The following is a 19004-nucleotide window of genomic DNA, read 5'->3' on the forward strand; positions in this document are numbered from 1 at the left end:
ACTCGCGCTCGCTGGCGGAGTGTTTACACACACACACACACACACTACGGAGAGCGCGGAACGACGCAGACGCTTTATTTATGATATCCAGAAGTGTCACTGCCTGCTCTCTCTGCACCTGGCTTTCGTTTGTTTTGGTTTTTCGTTTCGTCCAAACCAAACAATGTTAGTTTGTTAGGAGCTGTTCCGTTTGTTAAGCGCAGGTCCGTGTCAGTTTCTTGGCGGATCGGAGGCACTGCGATGCCCTCTGATTTCACGTCGCTCTTTAGCGCGGATATCGACCTCGATTCGCCCAAGTCCCTCTACTCCAAAGGTAACTCACTTTCTGCGCACTTTTCCAGCACGCTACTCACACTGGACATATGCTGCCTCGTGCACGCGCACGCTGTGTTCCAAAACCTAGTGCGCTGCCTACCTACACAAAATGCTGCCTAGGTAGTGCTCACTAGAAGTTGGGACCCAGCCCCTCTGCACTGTCAAGCAGTTTTGTTGTTAGTTTACATAGTGACTAATGGTTTAAATGGTGACCAAATAAATGAGCTTGTGAGAGATGATACACACACATTGCATGAGTGTGTGTGTGTGTGTGTGTGTGTGTGTGTGTGTGTGTGTGTGTGTGTGTGTGTGTGTGTTTGAGGGGGCGGGGTGTGTATTGTAACCTACATCAACATATCACTCTTTATTTGGAGTATAAATATCTCTGATGGAGTGAATGGCTCATAGAGTCATATTTAATTTGATTAGACATTCAGACATAGTTAATGGACCACATGGACCCATCTGCTGTGCGCCAAACTCTTTGTAATAAGAAAGTCTAATTGTGTAGAATATATAATCAGTCTGTTCTTTTAGAAAAATGAGAGCAAACTTTGATCCCCATTTTGTCTTACTGTCCTCGATGTTTCAGGGCATGTTGTGTCTCCTTTGGTTATAGGGAAATGAACTTGGACATCGGAGAACTTCTGTTGTTTCACAGAGATTTATACAGTGGTTGAAGAAAGCGAACATAGAAAGGTGTTTATGAGAAAAGCCAGTGCTTGTGAAAGTAAATGTTCTTTATTGGCGTTGATGGTTTCATGAAGAACCTTTAACATCCGTGGAATCTGTCCAGTGCAGGTCATTTATAGTCTAATTTTTTTATTTAATTTTTTAAAAATGTTTTTTTTATTGATAATTTATGAATAGTGTTTTTATGTACTTTTTACTTTGAAATTTTGGGAGAAAGTGGTATATTTAGAGGGTTTTTCCATGCTGTCATCGCAGAGATAAACCCCTTTTGGAACTATTATTTTTAAGTGAGTATATGTTAATGTCTAAATCAGTCTAATAAGTATACAAACATATTATGCTTTTGCGCGCGCGCTTGTGTGTATATATATATGTAAATGTATATATTATATTTACATTTATGCATTTAGCAGACGCTTTTATCCAAAGTGACTTACAGTGCATTCAGGCTATACAATTTATTTTAATTTTTTTTTTACCTAACATGTGTTCCTTGGGAATTGACGCAATGCTCTACCACTGAGCCACAGGAACATATTAGTATTTATGAGTTTTATGTGTGCATATTTTATTTAAGTTTATATATATAGCAGTATATATGAGTTTTTATTCCAGTTTTCCTTCAAGTACATTGGTCCTTCATCTTATTTAGCTCAGTTATTTCTAATTTTAATTTAAGTGTTTCTTTTTATGTTTTTCATTTAATATTAATTGTCTCAGATTTATTCCACTCAACTGAAATAGTTTTTTTTGTTTAAATCAAATGTAATAGTTTTAGGTTTAAGTTAACAATAAGAACAATATTAAAAAGCAGCATTTTCTATTAACACAGACTTGGAGCAGCTCAGAGTCCGGCTGAAGCCATCGATGTGGTGGCTCAAACATTGTTCTCATACTTAGAGAGTTTTTATGGGCAGCTTTCTCGTGAAATACACCCCTCTCTCTGAGATCCTCTGCTGGTGCATGTTTAATTTCCTGCGCATTAGATGTTCTTTATGTTGTTTGCATTGGACATGTCAGCCTTACAGTGAGGCGGCAGTCTTAGATTTTAATTTGCTCAGTGATTTGATGTGGATTCTCATCTTATTAGATGTTTTGGTCAATGACGAGTGTGACTGCTAGGTGTGTAGTGTTGTATCCTGAATCTGGGCTTTAGTCGCACATGTTATGTAAGACGAAGCCTAATCTCATTTGCAATTCTTGGGAATAGTCTGCTGGCCTCTGCTGTTGTTATTGTTATTGTTTCATAGTCAAAGCATTGAATGAGTATTTAGCTATTCTTGACCATATTTTTCAGCTATACTTAGACGTTGATTTCAGTTTTCCAAGTAATGATGTGTTACCCGTTTTCTTAATAGTAGTTATACAGTTAATGTATTCTGCAGGAAGTCAATACTTCAACAAAAGTTAAGAAGCTCAAATTCAGCTCCATTGTCAATAAAATGTATTTATTCCGATGAAAACGTATGTACTGCATATGACTCTGTACATCAATAATGGCAAATGGCTTTGCTTTTTAAAGCATCATAACAAATATATGAATACAGCACTCCATTTTATATAATATGTAACACCTGTTGCATCTCTGTAGCCAAGAAAAAGGTCTTTAGCCTGAATGAGGTTGAAGACCTCTGGCCTAGAGTATTAAATAAACAACCTCCATATCCACTTCCTCTGGCCAGATATCAGAGGTGAGCTCAAAGTTACACAGTAACAGGGTTAAAATCCAGGTTACAAATACATGAATAGTCGCAAGACTTTTTCCTTTCCACTATTTATTTCACTTTTAAATGAGATGATGTCTGTGAATAATAATTGTCAAGTTAGGTTTCGGAGGAGATCTCAGGAGTGTGACGGTCCAATGGTGGAAGCTGCTCATTTTGCAAGGAAAGCATAGGGACTATTTGTATAGTTTATATACTGTATGTTTGTTTTTATTTTAGGTTAAAGTTTATATGTGTAAAAAAAAACTTTTCACCATTTTCTTTTAAATTAATTAAATTTATTTTAGATTTTTCCATGTCTTTTTTATGTCTATTGTTATTTTAAAATCTGTTATACGATTATAGTTTTTGTTGATATTTTGAATTAGGATTTATTTTTACATTTTCTGATTTCCTTTTAATTGTGTGTTTTTGTCATTTTTATTAGTTTTTTTATATAGTTTTTATTTAATTTCAAAGGTTTAGTTTTTAGTTTTACATTTTTTAATTTCATTTTAAATTTGCTGTGTGTTTTGGCATTTTCTATTTTTATTTATTTATTTTTAAATAATAATAATAATAATAATTCTTATTTTGTTTAGTTAATGAAAATAACCCTGCTATTGACTTATGGTTACTGGATAAGGATTTTTAAAGAAACATTTGACATTTTACACATTTTAACAAATAATTATAGTTTTACATTCAGCACACAATGAGCAATTTCTATCTGACAAATTTTTTTAGATGAATATTAATAGAAAAGTTGATAATCACTTTAGAAATTCAGTAACTTTTTAAAGATATTAATGTCTATAATTTTTTTCAGGCCTGTACATCACAGTTTTTTTTTCTGATATTTCTAGATTTTTCATGATTGTGAGATCATTGTAATCGTCTTTCAAAACTTCTGTAGTGTGACATCAATTATTCCATGTAGAAATATTTAATATAGTCTCTCAGTTATTATAAGGTCATGAAACTGCTTGTAGAGTTATTGTACAAGCATTAGAAAAAAGATGAAGTATAGCAGTACTGGCGTGAGAGTTAAAAAAGTGGAAGGGGGCTTTGGAAAACAGGCAATCTGTCTAATGAGCTTATTTAGAGTTGTGGATAGATTAGGCCTTTTCTCATAGACCTGGGCCAGTTTTGTTCCTTCATTTCACGTCTTCGCTCCTTCAGTATTCCTGTCACTCTCTGACATCTGCAGTTGACCTTTTCACATTGTTGTTTGCCCTGCTGTGTGGACTGGCTAATGAGCTTGTGTGTCATGTGACAGGGACGACAGTGAGGATGAGATGGAGCTAAGCATATGGATGCGCATTTCCAGAATGATGGCAAAACGCCCTGGAGATGTGGCTGATAAATTTATTTTTAGCGAGCTGTTGTTTGGTATGTGAGCAGAGGGGGCACTGCTTTGAAAACACATTGTCCAGCTTGAGAGGCTACGCGATGTGGGGTTGAATTCCAGCCAAGAGTCTGATTATTTCCATGCAGCTGATCACTGTTTTCTACTGAGGCAAATCCTGTTTTCATTCACTGGATTAGCGCCCTGCGTTCCCTACATATATGCTATAGAGTCAGTGACATAGACTATAAACTTCTCTAGATGTGTTCAGTAAAGTCGTGTTATAATGAATCTCAAACTATTTTAATACACCATTAAGTAGAGTATGTGATTTTCTAGATGTGTTCAGTAAAGTCGATTATTCCCTTGAAATTGTAATTGCAATTATTAATTACGATTATCACAGTTTACACTGAATGATGATTACACCATTGCTCGATGCAACTGCATGCAGTATTTTTATATGAAATGATATATTTAAACGATTAATTGCCGTTTCGAACGATTACGTAATTGTGGCATCCATAATTGTAATCGAAATTTGATTAATTGTGCAGCCCTACCATTAAGTATTTTGAGATATTACTTGGAACATTTTTCTTTTCAAAAATATATTTGTCACACTAGGACTACTATAAAATAGCTCAAATCTATTTTAGTTAAGGTTTTAGTCATTTTTAAAAATATGTCTATAGTTTTTAATTTGATTTTATAAGTTTTAGTTTATTTAGTTTTAGTTATTTTAGTACTTCAACTTAAACTAAAAGAAAATGAGATACGTTGCCTTGGCAACTAGCTGAAATAAAAAAAAGTAAAAAAAAAAATATTTTAAAGATTTTATTTCAGTTTATGTTTATCTTATTTTATGTTAAGTAATTAAGCTAGGGCTGTGCAAAAAATCACTCCTGTGATTAATAGTTTATCTCCAGCATGTGCGTTCAGATGGAGCAGCATTTACTACACAGCAGTGTTGCCAAGTCTGCGGTTTTCCCGCGGAATTGGGCTACTTTATCACTGTTGCCGCAGGTTGTTTTGAGTAGCAATTAGGCAGGTTTTGTTGTGAAAAAAAACAACAACCTGGCAACCCTGCGACACAGAGCCGAAGTTCACTGAAAGCTACACAAAATCGCGTTCAAAATTGCAGGCGATTCATTGCCGATTTTTGTTATTGGGGTTGCTTAAACCTGTGGACATGAAAAACAACCTGCGGCAACAGTGTTAAACTACTCACAGAAGCGGCTTTACTGACGAGATGCGCATGAAAATCGCATTCAATTTTTTGCACAGCCCTAGATTAAGCATTTTTAATGGTTTTAGTTTCAATTAATGATAATATCCTTGCTATTCACTTATGACAACTAGATAAGGATTTAAAATAAAAAGATAAAAATTTTAAAAGTTAAAGCTATTTTAGAACCTGAGATGAATAAAAATTGTAAAAACAAAAACAAACAACAACAACAAAGAAGGTCCCACTTACAGTTTAGAACAATTTACAAAGACAGTAAAAGGAATTGAATTCACTTTTTATAGCCATTTCAGTATTTGGAGCAGATATGTTTGGAATGGCAAATATGCTTCATTTGCTTTGTCAACTGTGTCTCTGTTCCAAAACCTCATGAGCTGTTTACAGACAGCATTTTGAGTTGTCCGAGGTGCCTTCCTTGAAGAAAACAAGAAGAGGTGAATATTTTGTCATCATTTAATCACCCTCAAGTTTGTTCCGGACCTGTATGAGTTTCTTTCTTCTGTTGAACACAAAAGATTTATTTTTCTTAATACTTTTTCTTACTTATAGTAGTAAAGTAGTAATAAGGTAAGAAAATAAATGAATTCGCTGTCTGTATAGACAGACGAGAGCAAATTGTTTTGAGACTGAGCTTGTTTTCTAATATTTGCCCTTATTGGTTATTTATTTTTCATGATTATATTCTCCAGAGCCAATGCATGTTTTCTGAATAAACAAAATACAAAGGCTCATACAGAGCAAAATTAGGCCCGAGTGGTTTGGCCGTAAAGCTTAGCGAACGGCTAATGTACATTTCACAACCTGCTGAAATGTACCAGTCAAATTTGTGCCAACCTCACAAGTGCTACCAACCTAAATTGGTCAATGTGTGTGCTAAATGGAGCTTATCTGTTAAGAAACTGAATATCTTTTTGCTAGTTTTATATGCATTGTTTACAGTTGTTGGAAAATAGCTCCACACGAAAGGTCATCATCACACATCTTAGGAAAAGTTCATCCAAAAATGGAAAGATGCTGAAATGTGTTCTCCCTAAGCCCATCCTAGATGTAGATGAGTTTGTTTCGTCATCATAACAGATTTGGAGAAATTTAGCATTATATCACTTGCTCACCAGTGGTTGGTTTGAGGTGTTTGTGTGCATTATAAGTCAGAGTCCAAACAGCTGATAAAAACATCATAATAATCCACACCACTCCAGTCTTGTGAAGTGAAAACCTGCGTGTTTGTAAAGTGAAAGTGACGTGACGTGACATACTGCCAAGTATGGTGACCCATACTCAGATTTCGCGCTCTGCATTTAACCCATCCAAAGTGCACACACACAGCAGTGAACACACACACACCCAGAGCAGTGGGCAGCCATTTATGCTGTGGCGCCCGGGGAGCAGTTGGGGGTTTGGTGCCTTGCTCAAGGGCACCTCAGTCGTGGTATTGTCGGCCCGAGACTCGAACCCACAACCTTAAGGTTAGGAGTCAAACTCTCTAACCATTAGGCCATGACTTCCCCAGAGAAACAAATCCATCATGAAGATGCTTTTAACTTTAACAAACCTTTATTTCAATTGTGAGAGGACAACAGAACTTTTTCACTGGAGGATTCATTATTATTATAGATCATAGACAAATATTTTGGCCAGAAGTGATGGTTTTAAAATGAAAACGCCTTAATGATGAATTGATTAATCTGTTAATTTATTTCATTGATGCACTTTATATACATATAGTAACTTGAAAACAATTCTTATAAAAAATGAACAGGAAAGTTGATGTTAATGACAAGGCAGGGTTAGTTAATGGTGTAAAATGTAATGTGGTGCAACTCCCCAAAAACCTGATCTCAGATTGATGACAGCATGATATTACCAAAAACCTGATCTCAGACCACAATGTGTGCACTCAGATGTTTTTCAGGTGTATATTTAAAATATTCATTCATTACCATTTTCAAGCCCATATGAAACCAACATAAAATACAAAGGGTTTAGCCTATATTTCTTAAAACCTAAATATAGAGAGATTTTTGGGATTGAACTGATTTTATGGTCAGTAAAACTGATAATTGTTGTGGCACCTCTCCGGGCAATACTGTGTAACCATGAAACACATATAACATGCCTAACAAGCCTGAAAATTGTGTATGTGACTTCTTTTGTCTTTTCACATTTTGTATCAGGCATATATGGAAAGTGCCTGAAGCTCTTGAACTCTGATCTCTTGTCTATGCTGCCCTGACCCAGACACAAACCGGGTGTTAAATATGCAGGAAGTTAATCAAGGATCCAAGGACTAGGCTTTCCATTGGCTGATGAGAAACACTCAGGTTACTGGATCGACTTTCTTCTTCCGTTTCATCCGCCCCTTGGCCGAGTTTACCGCTGGACAGTGCGGTCTGACCCTAACCTTAAAGCCAGATCCAGATTTGTGAGATTGTAAAAGGTTTTTCATTTAAGTCACACATCATGTGTCACTCTGTCACACACAACTCGTGGTCAGAGTTCAAAAGCTTTGTCACTGACACATGATCCGTGATTTTTATCTCCAGTAGGTTTAAAACCAAAACCCTGGAAACAAGTTAGCATTTTAGCACTTCTGTTTATGACATCCTGAAGTCAATGGGTTTTTTGAATGGGTTTTTTGGTTAAATGCCTGAAATAAGATCTATGGTGGTCATCACAAGCTCAAAATATTTTTTACATTGATTCAATGACATATCAGTAACACCCCCTTTTGATATCTAAAGCTTTTACTAATCTTGAAAAGGGCAGATGCTGACGTGGCTACAGAGGTTAAATGTCATTATGTTGCATTTTGTAAATTCACAGCCTCATTGTGTTTATAATCGCACTCTTGCAAAATATTCGAACTCAAATTTTTAGAGAAAACGTTTTTAAATAAAGACTGAAAGAGTTGTTGGAAGCTTAATGATAGTGATGTGATTGTAGTTTGTTCATAGGAGATGTTTAGCTTTTACTTATGGCAATTGTATTTAGGCTTCAGAGTTCATAAAGGTTGTGCTTCTTTGTGAATATTATCATTATGAACAAAATGTGTAAGAATCATAAACGTTTGGTGATCACAGAGCTTATTTTCTGCAATAACGCAAAAGCCAGTGGCAAAACCCTATTGCGTTTTTTTTGTGAAGTGAACCAGGGTGATGCTAACTTTACAGAAATATGTCATCACTGCAGTGCACTATTACAATTTTTGTAGTATGGAAATAACCCATAATATTCCCATAATGTCTGCGGGCCTTTGTTTATTTGACTTTATTTAAACTCAGTATGTAACTTTGTTTTCATAAATCTCTTTAATAATCCAGTGTTTGTGCTTTTTATCAATAGTATTTTTTTTTAAATCAGTCCAACTTGTGGGACACTTGCTGCTGCTGCATTAAGATTGAATCCAAAAATATCCAAGAAATTTTCAAGATAAACAGGCAGAGACCGTGTGAAGCCGCAGCATTTAATAAAAATTCCTGAGTAGCTTTACATAATGCACTTGTATTTTGAATTGATTGTTTTCCCTGCTGCTCTCCACTTACTGTGTGCTCTAGCATTTTATTATTCTTGAGCACTGTGCTGCTGTTTTCTTCTCTAAACGTATCATTTGTTTGTATTATTCTCATTTGTAAGTTGATTTGGATAAAATGCAATTTAGGCTGTGATTTCAGCACTAAGAGAGATTCATGCATGTCTGTCTGGGAATGTAAAATCTTTCAGCAGCTGAACATGAGTTGATACTCGCCTTCACAAAACCAGCTTAACTTGCAGTAAACTAATTCTACCATGAGCTTTAAGGGATAGTTCAACCAAACATCAAAATTCTGTCATATTTTTTTCTCCCTCATATTGTCCCAAACTTCTCAAAGTATCTTCATATATGTTTCACAGAATAAAGAAATTCATATAAGTTTGGAGCAAAATGAAGGTAAGTAAGCGATGAGAGCATTTTTAGTTTTTTTTTGTTTTTTGCTTTTATCTTAATTTAGTTTGTTGTGTTTTTGTTGTGTTCTTTTTCAAACCTGTGTCTGTTTATTATTTTGAAATTGTGAGATGCTTTTGTTTCATTTTTCTGTTAACTTCAACTCTTGCCCAGTTGCAGTACTGTTCCCCTTGTCCGTCTAATGAATCAGCAGACACTCTACAGCCTTAATTAGATTGCCAGCCGAATCCTCTTATGTTATTAAAGTTCTCAAGGTGTGGATTTAGTCTGAGTCCAAAGGACAAACGCACAGAGCTGAGGACTCTCTCTTACAAGATGACAGGGAAGAACTGTGGGCTCTATAAATCTGAGGCTACAACGAATATCTGGGAATTTTTAGTTTTTTGGGGTGGAAAATAAAAATGTTTTGAAAAGCAAATACCCCAGTTTTAGGATTTTTGAAATCTAAATGAAGAAATATGTAAAAATCTGCACTGTTTATATGTCCCTAATTTCTGTCTGTGGGCTTTTGGACCTCACTCTAAAAAAAAAAAAAAAAATCCAAATGTTTTATCAGATTTTTCCATTGCTTTACATGCTTTCAGAAGTAACTTACAGAGGGATATTGTTCCTTGCTATGATTTGTTTCAGTACGTGATCCTGATCTTACAATACAAGACTCTCACAAAGCCAAAATACAAGTTAAAATGGAAACTTTTTTAAAATGTATTGTTATTTCTAAGACATGATAAACAGTTAACAAACAATACTCTTTCTTTAAAAAATAAATAAATAAATAAATAAAATTTGGTATTACATGATGATCTGGATTTGGTCTTGACCTCCATTGCTTGGTGGCACCAGAATATAAACATTCATGAATTTGCTTAGCTAACACAGAATTATATTAGACACGTATGCTTTGTCACATTTAAAAAGTTTTAAACATTGAACACTTACTTTTACATATTTTAAACATTTCTTTAAACATTTAATATTTTATAAATATAAAATATTTTAATATTTTCCAGTGGTGCAATGCAGGCCCTGTTTTAATGGTAAAATCCAAAAATTTAGCATTATCAGGGCCAATAAATCAAATTCACACATATCTTTGATTATATTATTATTATATATATATATATATATATATATATATATATATTATATATATATATATATATATATATATATATATATATATATATATACATATAGATATATATATATATACATATATATATATATAGTAGTGTAATAGTTTACACCTGTTATCAACATGCATTTCTTTGTAATCGGATCACAGGTGATAAACATAAAATACAGGTGTAAACAGGAAACCACATTTGGAGGTATAGCTAGAAACACTTGACCATGTCACATTTGTAAACACTCATCAATTCTGATTTCTCACAGCTGCAGTAAATCAACACCTATTGGCCTTATATTGCAAGTATTTATTTTTACATTAACAATGCATGTTTTGTCACATTTTTGTAATGAGAAATATCATGCCATGTCAGGCATTTTGACCTTTACCAGGTTGATTTGACATATTCAGATTTTTTAAATATTTAGTTTTGCACATAGCTATGATGTGGATGGTTGAACTTGGTACTTTGTAATGGCTGTTAATGTGGGTCTCTTAGTTAGCTTTCTCTATTGCATTGAAATGCGTATGTGTTGCATTGTTTAACGTGATTTAAATGTGGAGTGTCACTCTTTCAGCGAGGGTTGGATGGCTTTGTGTTTGTGTGCATGTGAGGCTGTCAGTGGCCATGCTTGTGTAAACAGCATGAATTCCTCACTGTGCTGAGGCCCTGCTTTCATCTGAGCCCAATGTCTGTTTCTTCCCCTGCTCCACCGTCCTGTGAAGCTGCTGGTAAACACAGCAGACATAGACTTGTTTCTGTGCTAAAAATGCTCTCCTGAGATCCAGCTAGAGCGAGCTTCTCACGAATGTCACCTCAGGTGAATTCACACTTCATGCTGCAGTTTATGTACTTCCCCTTTGGTTCTTAAAACAAATATGCAGCATTAAATACAGAGCAGGAAGTGTTTGCATTATATTTTATCATGAATTCAGTACAAAGTATACCATGTTTCTAAGATTCAAGAGGTCAAAGGTCATGCTCAGATAGTATAGCATGCTTTTAAAGGGGTCATATGATCCGATTTCAAATTTTCCTTTCTCTTTGGAGTGTTACAAGCTCTTGGTGAATAAAGAAGATGTGCGAAGTTGCAAAGACTGAAGTCTCAAATCCAAAGAGATATTCTTTAAAAAAGTTAACACTCGTCCACGCCCCCCTGAAACGGCTCGTTCTAACATGCCCCCACATATCTACGTCAGTATGTGGGAAGATTTGCATAACGCTGCACAGATGTTCACGCAAAGAAAGAAGGCGTACTTTTGATTCTTGTTGTAGTATTGTTGTAGCCACTCACTCTAGGCCTCCGGCCTCTGCTCACTCAAGGCCGCGGACGCTGTGTGTGACGCTGTTTCGTTGAGAAAGCGAAACTGCTTTGTTTTTGCCTTCCAAAAGAAGACACCACTAGAAATCATGTTTATATCACGTTTATAAAGGGTTTTATGTTTCTGTCTCGTCGCTCCAGCCACACAATATGTTAAGAGGCGTAACATTTCCGTTACACACTTGAGGCATTTGGCCAATCACAACCCGCTGGATAGCTGGCCAATCACAGCACACCTCGCTTTTCTGAGCAATCAGTTTTGTAAAAATCAATGCGTTTAAGAAAGGCGGGGCATAGAGGAGAAACAATAATGTACAGTATGTGGAAAATAATGTGTTTTTTTGGAAATTAATTTGGATAATAATATTTAATTTTAAAATGTATAAAAAATAATGTTCTTTTTAGCAGCATCATATGACCCCTTTAAAGAGAGTATTTATTTAGGAAACAGTATACTTAAATGTGAAATGATTATAAAATTTTCAGAAATGTAATTGCATGTTAATTGAATATAAATGTACAAAATTGCACCTTCACCATTACAATTGAAATGCATGATATATAAGTTTTAATAGAAATGTTTTAAGTTTGTCATAAATGCTTGTCGGTACACACAGAATTATGAAATTACACAAAAAGATTTACTTAAGTCCTACTTAAACACTCAAGCTGCATTTAATGTAAATGCAAACAAATAAGTTTTCATTTAATCCCAATTAAGTCTCTAAAAACAATAATTTCACTCTTTTTCAATTTCCACTTTTTTTTAAGTATGTTATTTCCGTAGCCTAATAAGTACTCTTAAAAAGAATGTGTATACTTCTTTCAGAGATACCCAAGGCACCCAAGTGACTCCAGAACTGTGCACTGATATAGAATCAAAATTCTTTTGTTTTTTGAATCCTTCACTGCTCTGACATCAATTTAGCATATGCATTTCCATTGAGTTTAAATTTTATTGTCATGTTTGCATAATCTTTAGTACTGTGTAGTACACCTCCTGAAAAAAAACATTTTGCTGACAAAACTTGACAGACTGCAGGTCCATGGGGAGGACATTCTGAAGACACATTTCAAATTTGTGTGTTTCCTTTTTTGCCAGATATGAGTGGCCTATATAAACAGAAACAGACAAAAAGTGGAAACTTGGCAAACTTCATCCACTTATGATGATAGGAGGTGCTTTTATTCTTTCCTCTAGTCTCTGTGTCTGTGGAAAGCTGAATAGAGGTTGGTATAAAAGGCCACTGAGAACCATCCTCATTCCCACATTCAGTTAACTCCTATGGCAACGTCCCTTGGATCCAAAACAACACAGAAATATACAGTACAGTAAAGGTTCTTTATTGGAATGGATGGTTCCATGAAGAACCTTTAACATCCATGGAATCTTTCCATTGCACAAAAGGTTCTTCATAGTGGAAAAAGGTTCTTTAGATTATGCTCTTCACACTAAAAAAATGGTTCTTTAATGGCATTGCTTTGAAAACCCCTTTTGGAACCTTAATTTTTAAGAGTGTATGGAGTGGAATAATGGGAAGCATGTGGTGGCACGCAGAATGAAACAAACATCCTCCTTACGGTACACTCCGTTCCTCCACCCTGTCCCAGGTTGGTCTGTAAAGTCCCCCTTCGTGCCTGCCTCAAGGTTAGGCCATTGTTTAGGCCAGAGCAATTGACACTAGACTAATAATGTAGCTGGTTTGATAGTGTTCTTCTGGCTTTTTCTTGGCCATGTTTTTTGTTGCCCTTGGATGTTCTCATTATCTATTGCCCTCGTGGGACAGGGCAGATCCTACCACAGCAGTCCAGAGGTTAAACGGATGAAGTGGACGCTGGCTGTGCTATCACTTAATGAAACAGCATTCGCTCTCTCTGATTGGACCCATGTTAAAGCACAATGTGACATTTGTTGTCTGACTTTAATAACTTTTTTTTCTGAATGTGTGAGTACAGATTTTGCTTGCATCTATCGGTGTTCTTGTGCTCTGACCTCGAATATTGCTTCTGTTAGCATTTGTTAAAAAGATTGTTTTGACTGAAGCATGAAACATGGAAATTAACTCTTAAAATCTCTTTATTGTAAAAACCCCGTGTTCATTTCATCGTGACAATGAGTTTATATTAATGGTATCACAATCTAGGACAAAGGTAAAAAGTAAAGATGTACTGCAAGGTGTGATGTGACTGAGATATCATCATTTTCCTAGCAAAAATTTAAGTACTTAAATGACAAAAATTATGTGCTTAAAATTTAAATACTTAAATGAAGTACTGAGAAATGATAACATTGATTGATCATGAAAACAAATTGCATGGCATGACTTTTTTAAAATTCCAAACATTTTGCACTGATTTAAAGGGATAGTTCACCCAAAAATGAAAATTCTGTCATCATTTACTCACCTTCATGTCCTTCCAAGCCTGTATGAGTTGCTTTCTTATGTTGAAGATTGCTGGTAATCAAGCAGTTGGTGGTTCCCATTGACTTCCATAGTAGGAAAAAAATATAAAAGTCAGTGGCAGCCACCAACTATTTGATTACCAGCTAACCTCTGGACCGCTGTGGTATCTATCCCTTTAAGGTTTAGTAAACTATACTCAAAAAGAGCCCTCATTTTCGTGTAGTTATTTATCTGCTTACAATTACAGTCTCAATATAATTTAATCTGTGGCCTAAATGAAATTATCTCACATACTGTAGGAAATCTGCTTCAGTGACTGTAAGGTGGTGGTTTTCAACCAGAGGACCAGTGGTCACAAAATTATTTATATTTTAAAAATTTTTTTAATTTAATTGATAATTGAATGATAAAAGAAATAACAAAAATAAAAATAAAAAAAAATAAATGTCTTTTTTTTTTTTTTTTTGTTGTTGCAAAAAACAAATCAGTCTTTAATCTTACAGAATCACACAATACATTCTTTAACTAATTTCTTATTTACATTTACAGTTTTTCTAAATAAAAAAGTTTGCAAACAAGCAGCATTATCATAACTACAGTAATTCCGTCAGAGTTTGGGTGACACTTGATTAGTTTCATAACTGATCACAAGTATTTTGGCTTGTAATCTCAGATTGTTTAGCTTATGACTTTGTGTTGCAGAATGCAGCGATTTGATGTTAAAAACATCTTTGTGATGGATTTGTCTCTTACAAATCCGTAGCTTTTCACTTCACAAGATGTTAATTGATGGACTGGAGTGGCGTGGATTATTTGTGGATTATTGTAGGTTTTTATCAGCTGTTTGGACTCTTATTCTGACGGCACCCATTCACTGCAGAGGATTCATTGGTGAGCAAGTGATATAATGCTAAATTTCTCCAAATCTGTTCTGATGAAGAAACAAACTCTACATCTTGGGTGACCTGAAGGTGAGTACATTTTAAAATTGAATTTTTGAGTGAACTATTCCTTTAAGCACTGATTTTTGCATCCATATGAAAAATATATACTATATACAAGACAGTTAACTTTATTTTATCTATAGGACATGTTAACACAGTTTGATTAACAATATAAATATACATCTTTAGACAGGTTCTGTGTTATCTCTCTCTCTGACTGGCTTGGTAGTCCTTGCTTTAGCGCAGCAACAGTTCCTTTGTTTTTGCCTCATATAGAGCACCAATTTAAATGTCCCTTTACCACCTACTTAATGCTCAGAATACTTGGAGATGAAGGCTGCGCTTTGCTCCTGGTTGCTATGGTGCCATCGGCAGCAGGCTGGAATAGGTAATAAACATCTGTGGAGTGTTATAAATGATTCCCAGCTTAAATCCCTCTTGTCCTTTGAATGGAGATTTTCACCTTGTAAACCTTCAAAGGCACCGTCTGTATCAGGCACCAGGACTATTTAAATACTGTACATTGCTCACCTCTGTTGACTTGCAGTAAAATTAAATTTTTGATCATTTAATGTCTCGTAAGGTTTTGCAAATGACCAAATGCGGTGATCTGATTCATGCAAAGCCCATCAATTCAGAAATAATATCAAGTTTGGTCCTCCTGAATATTAGATAGGTAGCATGACTGGATGACTGAGTCTGAGCATTAATATTCATAGGCTCAGTCTTCCTATATACTGTACATAGAGTTGTCACATACTCCTTTGTAATCTGTTTCCAACCTCTGTTTCCTCTGTGATTTGACAGTTCACATTTCTGCTTGACAAGCCTCGCAGCCACTTCACAAAACCTGTTTAGCTATGTTAAATTAAGCAAGAAGATCAAGCCAAAAAGCTAACAAGAGGAGAAGCACAAGGGGCTAAAGGTGGAAGGGGTAACGGGGGACTTGAAGGGCTAACAGCCAAAATCACTGGCACTCTCGTGTAACCCAGGGCTAATTAGAACAAGTGCCAAGAATCTGCAAGAGTGAATGAAAGTGTGAATGAACTTGCAGAATGTGTTTTTTCCTTTCTTTTCTTTTCCCCTCTAATGCACAGAACAAATAAGTTGAGCTTTATGGTTAGAAAGCATGAATTAAAATTATTTTTCCATCTCCCTTGTGTGGCCAGACTTCTGTATTATGAAGATTAGCACCACAGACCATAATTTTATTTAGGGCTCCATGAATGAATGAATGAATGAATGATTTTTCTGATAAAATGTGTGACTTGAGATTTAAACAATTTTGCCAAAATATTTGTGATTATATATAAATACCTACCAACCAACCAAACAAACAATAAACAAGCATAATATTGAATTAAATGTCGTTTGTATCTTTAAAATATAACATTTACGCATAATATTGAAATAAATGTCGTTTGTCAAATAAAAAATTTAGTATTTAAGAAAAATATTTTCGAGTACTGTAAAATGTAAATACAGTATGTGACCCTGGACCACAAAACCAGTCTTAAGTCGCTGGGATATATTTGTAGCAATAGCCAAAAATACACTGTATGGGTCAAAATTATAGTTTTTTTTTTTTATGCCAAAAATCATTGGGATATTAAGTAAAGATCATGTTCCATGAAAATATTTAGTAAATTTCCTACAGTAAATATATCAAAACTTAATTTTTGATTAGTAATATGCATTGCTAAGGACTTCATTTAGACGACAATTTTTTTTTTCAACATTTTGATTTTTTGCACCCTCAGATGCAAGATTTTCAAATAGTTGTATCTCGGCCGAATATTGTCCTATCCTAACAAACCATACATCAATGAAAATCTTATTTATTCAGCTTTCACATGATGTATAAATCTCAATTTTGAAAAAATTTACACTTAAGACTGGTTTTGTGGTCCAGGATCACGAATACATTTCTATGTCTTAATTTGTTCATTTTTCAGCTTTTATTTTAGTGGAAAATAGCTTCTCTTATGTTTACAGCCGCTGATTTATTAGCACTTATAATTAAAAGGTTGGGAAGATGGTTGGTACATTATATTATCACACTTGATAATGAATTACAAATTAATTACAGTGATATTTAACCCAAATATTGTATGAAAAGAGCAACATGAAGATTCTGCTGAATTTTTTTTTTTTTTTGGGTTACATGGAAAAAAGGAAATCTTCTGCATTTAAAACAACACAAGGAAGAGTAAATGACTGTGAACTGTCCCTTTAATTCAGTGCAAGTGTGTTTTGGCTTCAGATCTAGTCTGAACAAGAAAGCAGCTGGAAAGTGAGAAATTGCTTTGCAGAAGCAATGAAATCATAATGTTGACCAAGTTAATGATATTGCTCTTTGTTTTTCTTTTCCCCAAGTGAAAGAAAAAACTGTGTTTTGGGACATGAACGGCAACCACTGTGTCCTGTTTGTGTGGGAAGAAACTATGCAGCAAAATAGGAATTCTCTCTCTTAAAAATGAGTGGAAACACTTTGAAACAGTCCAGGTACTGATTCTGCAGCCGCAGTCTTAGCGCATATTTTCTGTCTATGTGGTTGGCACTCTGTTTACTTGAAGGGCCCTGTGCACACGACACATGTTCCTGGATGTGCAGACCAGCCGAAGACAGAAATTGGTGATGGTTAAGCAGGGAAAGAGCAGGATTTGGGCACTATCATGTCTTATAAGTGATTAATGTGTTTTTGTGCATTAGAAAAACCTATTGATGTTAATCAGTACCAGATGCAGTTACTCAATATACAAGTAAGAGCAAGAGTTGTGAGGATTCAGAGGCGAATTCCATACAGTGCTATTGATCTGTAAGTTCAAAGCAACATGCCATGACAGGTCTGTAAAATATCACTAAACCTTCATTATTAAATCCATTGGATTTCCATGTTGAAGCTCCAGAAAGATGCAAGCTCCAGAATTGAAATAAGCCTACAGTATATCAAAAGTGTATGTCAAAGTAACATGGTACTGCCTTCTGATACCATACATTTTGAGACATGCTGTAAATTATAAAAGGGAAAAATCAAGGTACATTAGTGTTTTCCTCCAGACAATGATTGTAAACGATTTGGAAAAAGTAATGGTGGTTGCATAAGAACTGTGATGTTTTTGGTCTCAAGGCCTTTAAAATCCACTTTCCTAGGCTTGAGTTAGAAACAGAGAGTGTCTGTTCCCATCTCGCCTCTGTAAACTGTGTTCACGGCCATACTGAGAATTTGCCTTTACCTGCCCCCATGTTTGCATCTATTTCAGGCCGCATAAGAGATGAATTTGTTCTCAGAATTTAAGAGACCTCTAAACACACCGGCGCTTTTCACACTTTATTTTGTACGGGACTGCTTGACATCTTCTGAGCACGAGGTATTATAATATACATGCAGATGGAAAAAGTCTGAACATAATATGCAGATATACTCAGATCTGGAAAATATATATATTTTTTCTCCTGTGTGCAGAGGCTGCTATAAGTAAATCATATGTAGATAATAAACACTGTGGCGTTCCACAAACATGCTTGCTTGGTTGGAGCGGTTTAACATGTCAACTTTGTTCAGCCAATGGCGTGACTTGGGGGTGTGGTTACCTGTTTGTCTGTGTTTGGAAAACCTTTTTGTAAGCCATTACGTTTTGCGATTCCATTTGATGCCACTAATGTTCAATAGGTCAAACCTTTATACCAGTGTGCCTTTATACCAATCATTCAGCTGATGGAGAAAAGTCTTTCAAAAAATGTTTATGAGGGAACTGCAGGGGCTTTGTGAGTTGATGAAAATCTAACCAAAATTAAATAAAAAATGCAATATCATGCAAATTGCAATTATCAAATCGCAAAAGGCTGCAATTTAGTTTTTCCTCAATAAATTTGCTGCTTTATTATATTTAATAAAGTAGTTTAGGTATGAGGATGAAGGGTTGTAAAATATGGTCATGCAGAATAAGGCA

The 19004-nt window shown here is 35.1% G+C and overlaps 1 protein-coding gene across 10 annotated transcripts in view; it reads left to right on the forward strand.

Annotated features, from left to right (window-relative positions):
- Window positions 1-19004, forward strand: part of LOC109061710 (nuclear factor of activated T-cells 5-like) — a 37553-nt gene continuing 18549 nt past the window's right edge. For 6 of the 10 annotated variants that reach the window (XM_042728625.1, XM_042728626.1, XM_042728627.1 and 3 more), the window contains exon 1: window positions 2-313. Coding sequence is in view for 4 of the 10 variants with exons in the window: in XM_042728622.1 (XP_042584556.1) it covers window positions 241-313 (73 nt within the window). In the remaining 6 variants the exon portion in view is untranslated. Of the gene's footprint in view, window positions 314-17416; window positions 17557-19004 lie in introns of those variants that run through there. The other 4 variants (XM_042728620.1, XM_042728621.1, XM_042728623.1 and 1 more) reach the window with 2 other exon arrangements.

Source organism: Cyprinus carpio, chromosome B7, assembly GCF_018340385.1.
Source record: "Cyprinus carpio isolate SPL01 chromosome B7, ASM1834038v1, whole genome shotgun sequence".
In the NCBI taxonomy this organism is placed as follows: domain Eukaryota; kingdom Metazoa; phylum Chordata; class Actinopteri; order Cypriniformes; family Cyprinidae; genus Cyprinus; species Cyprinus carpio.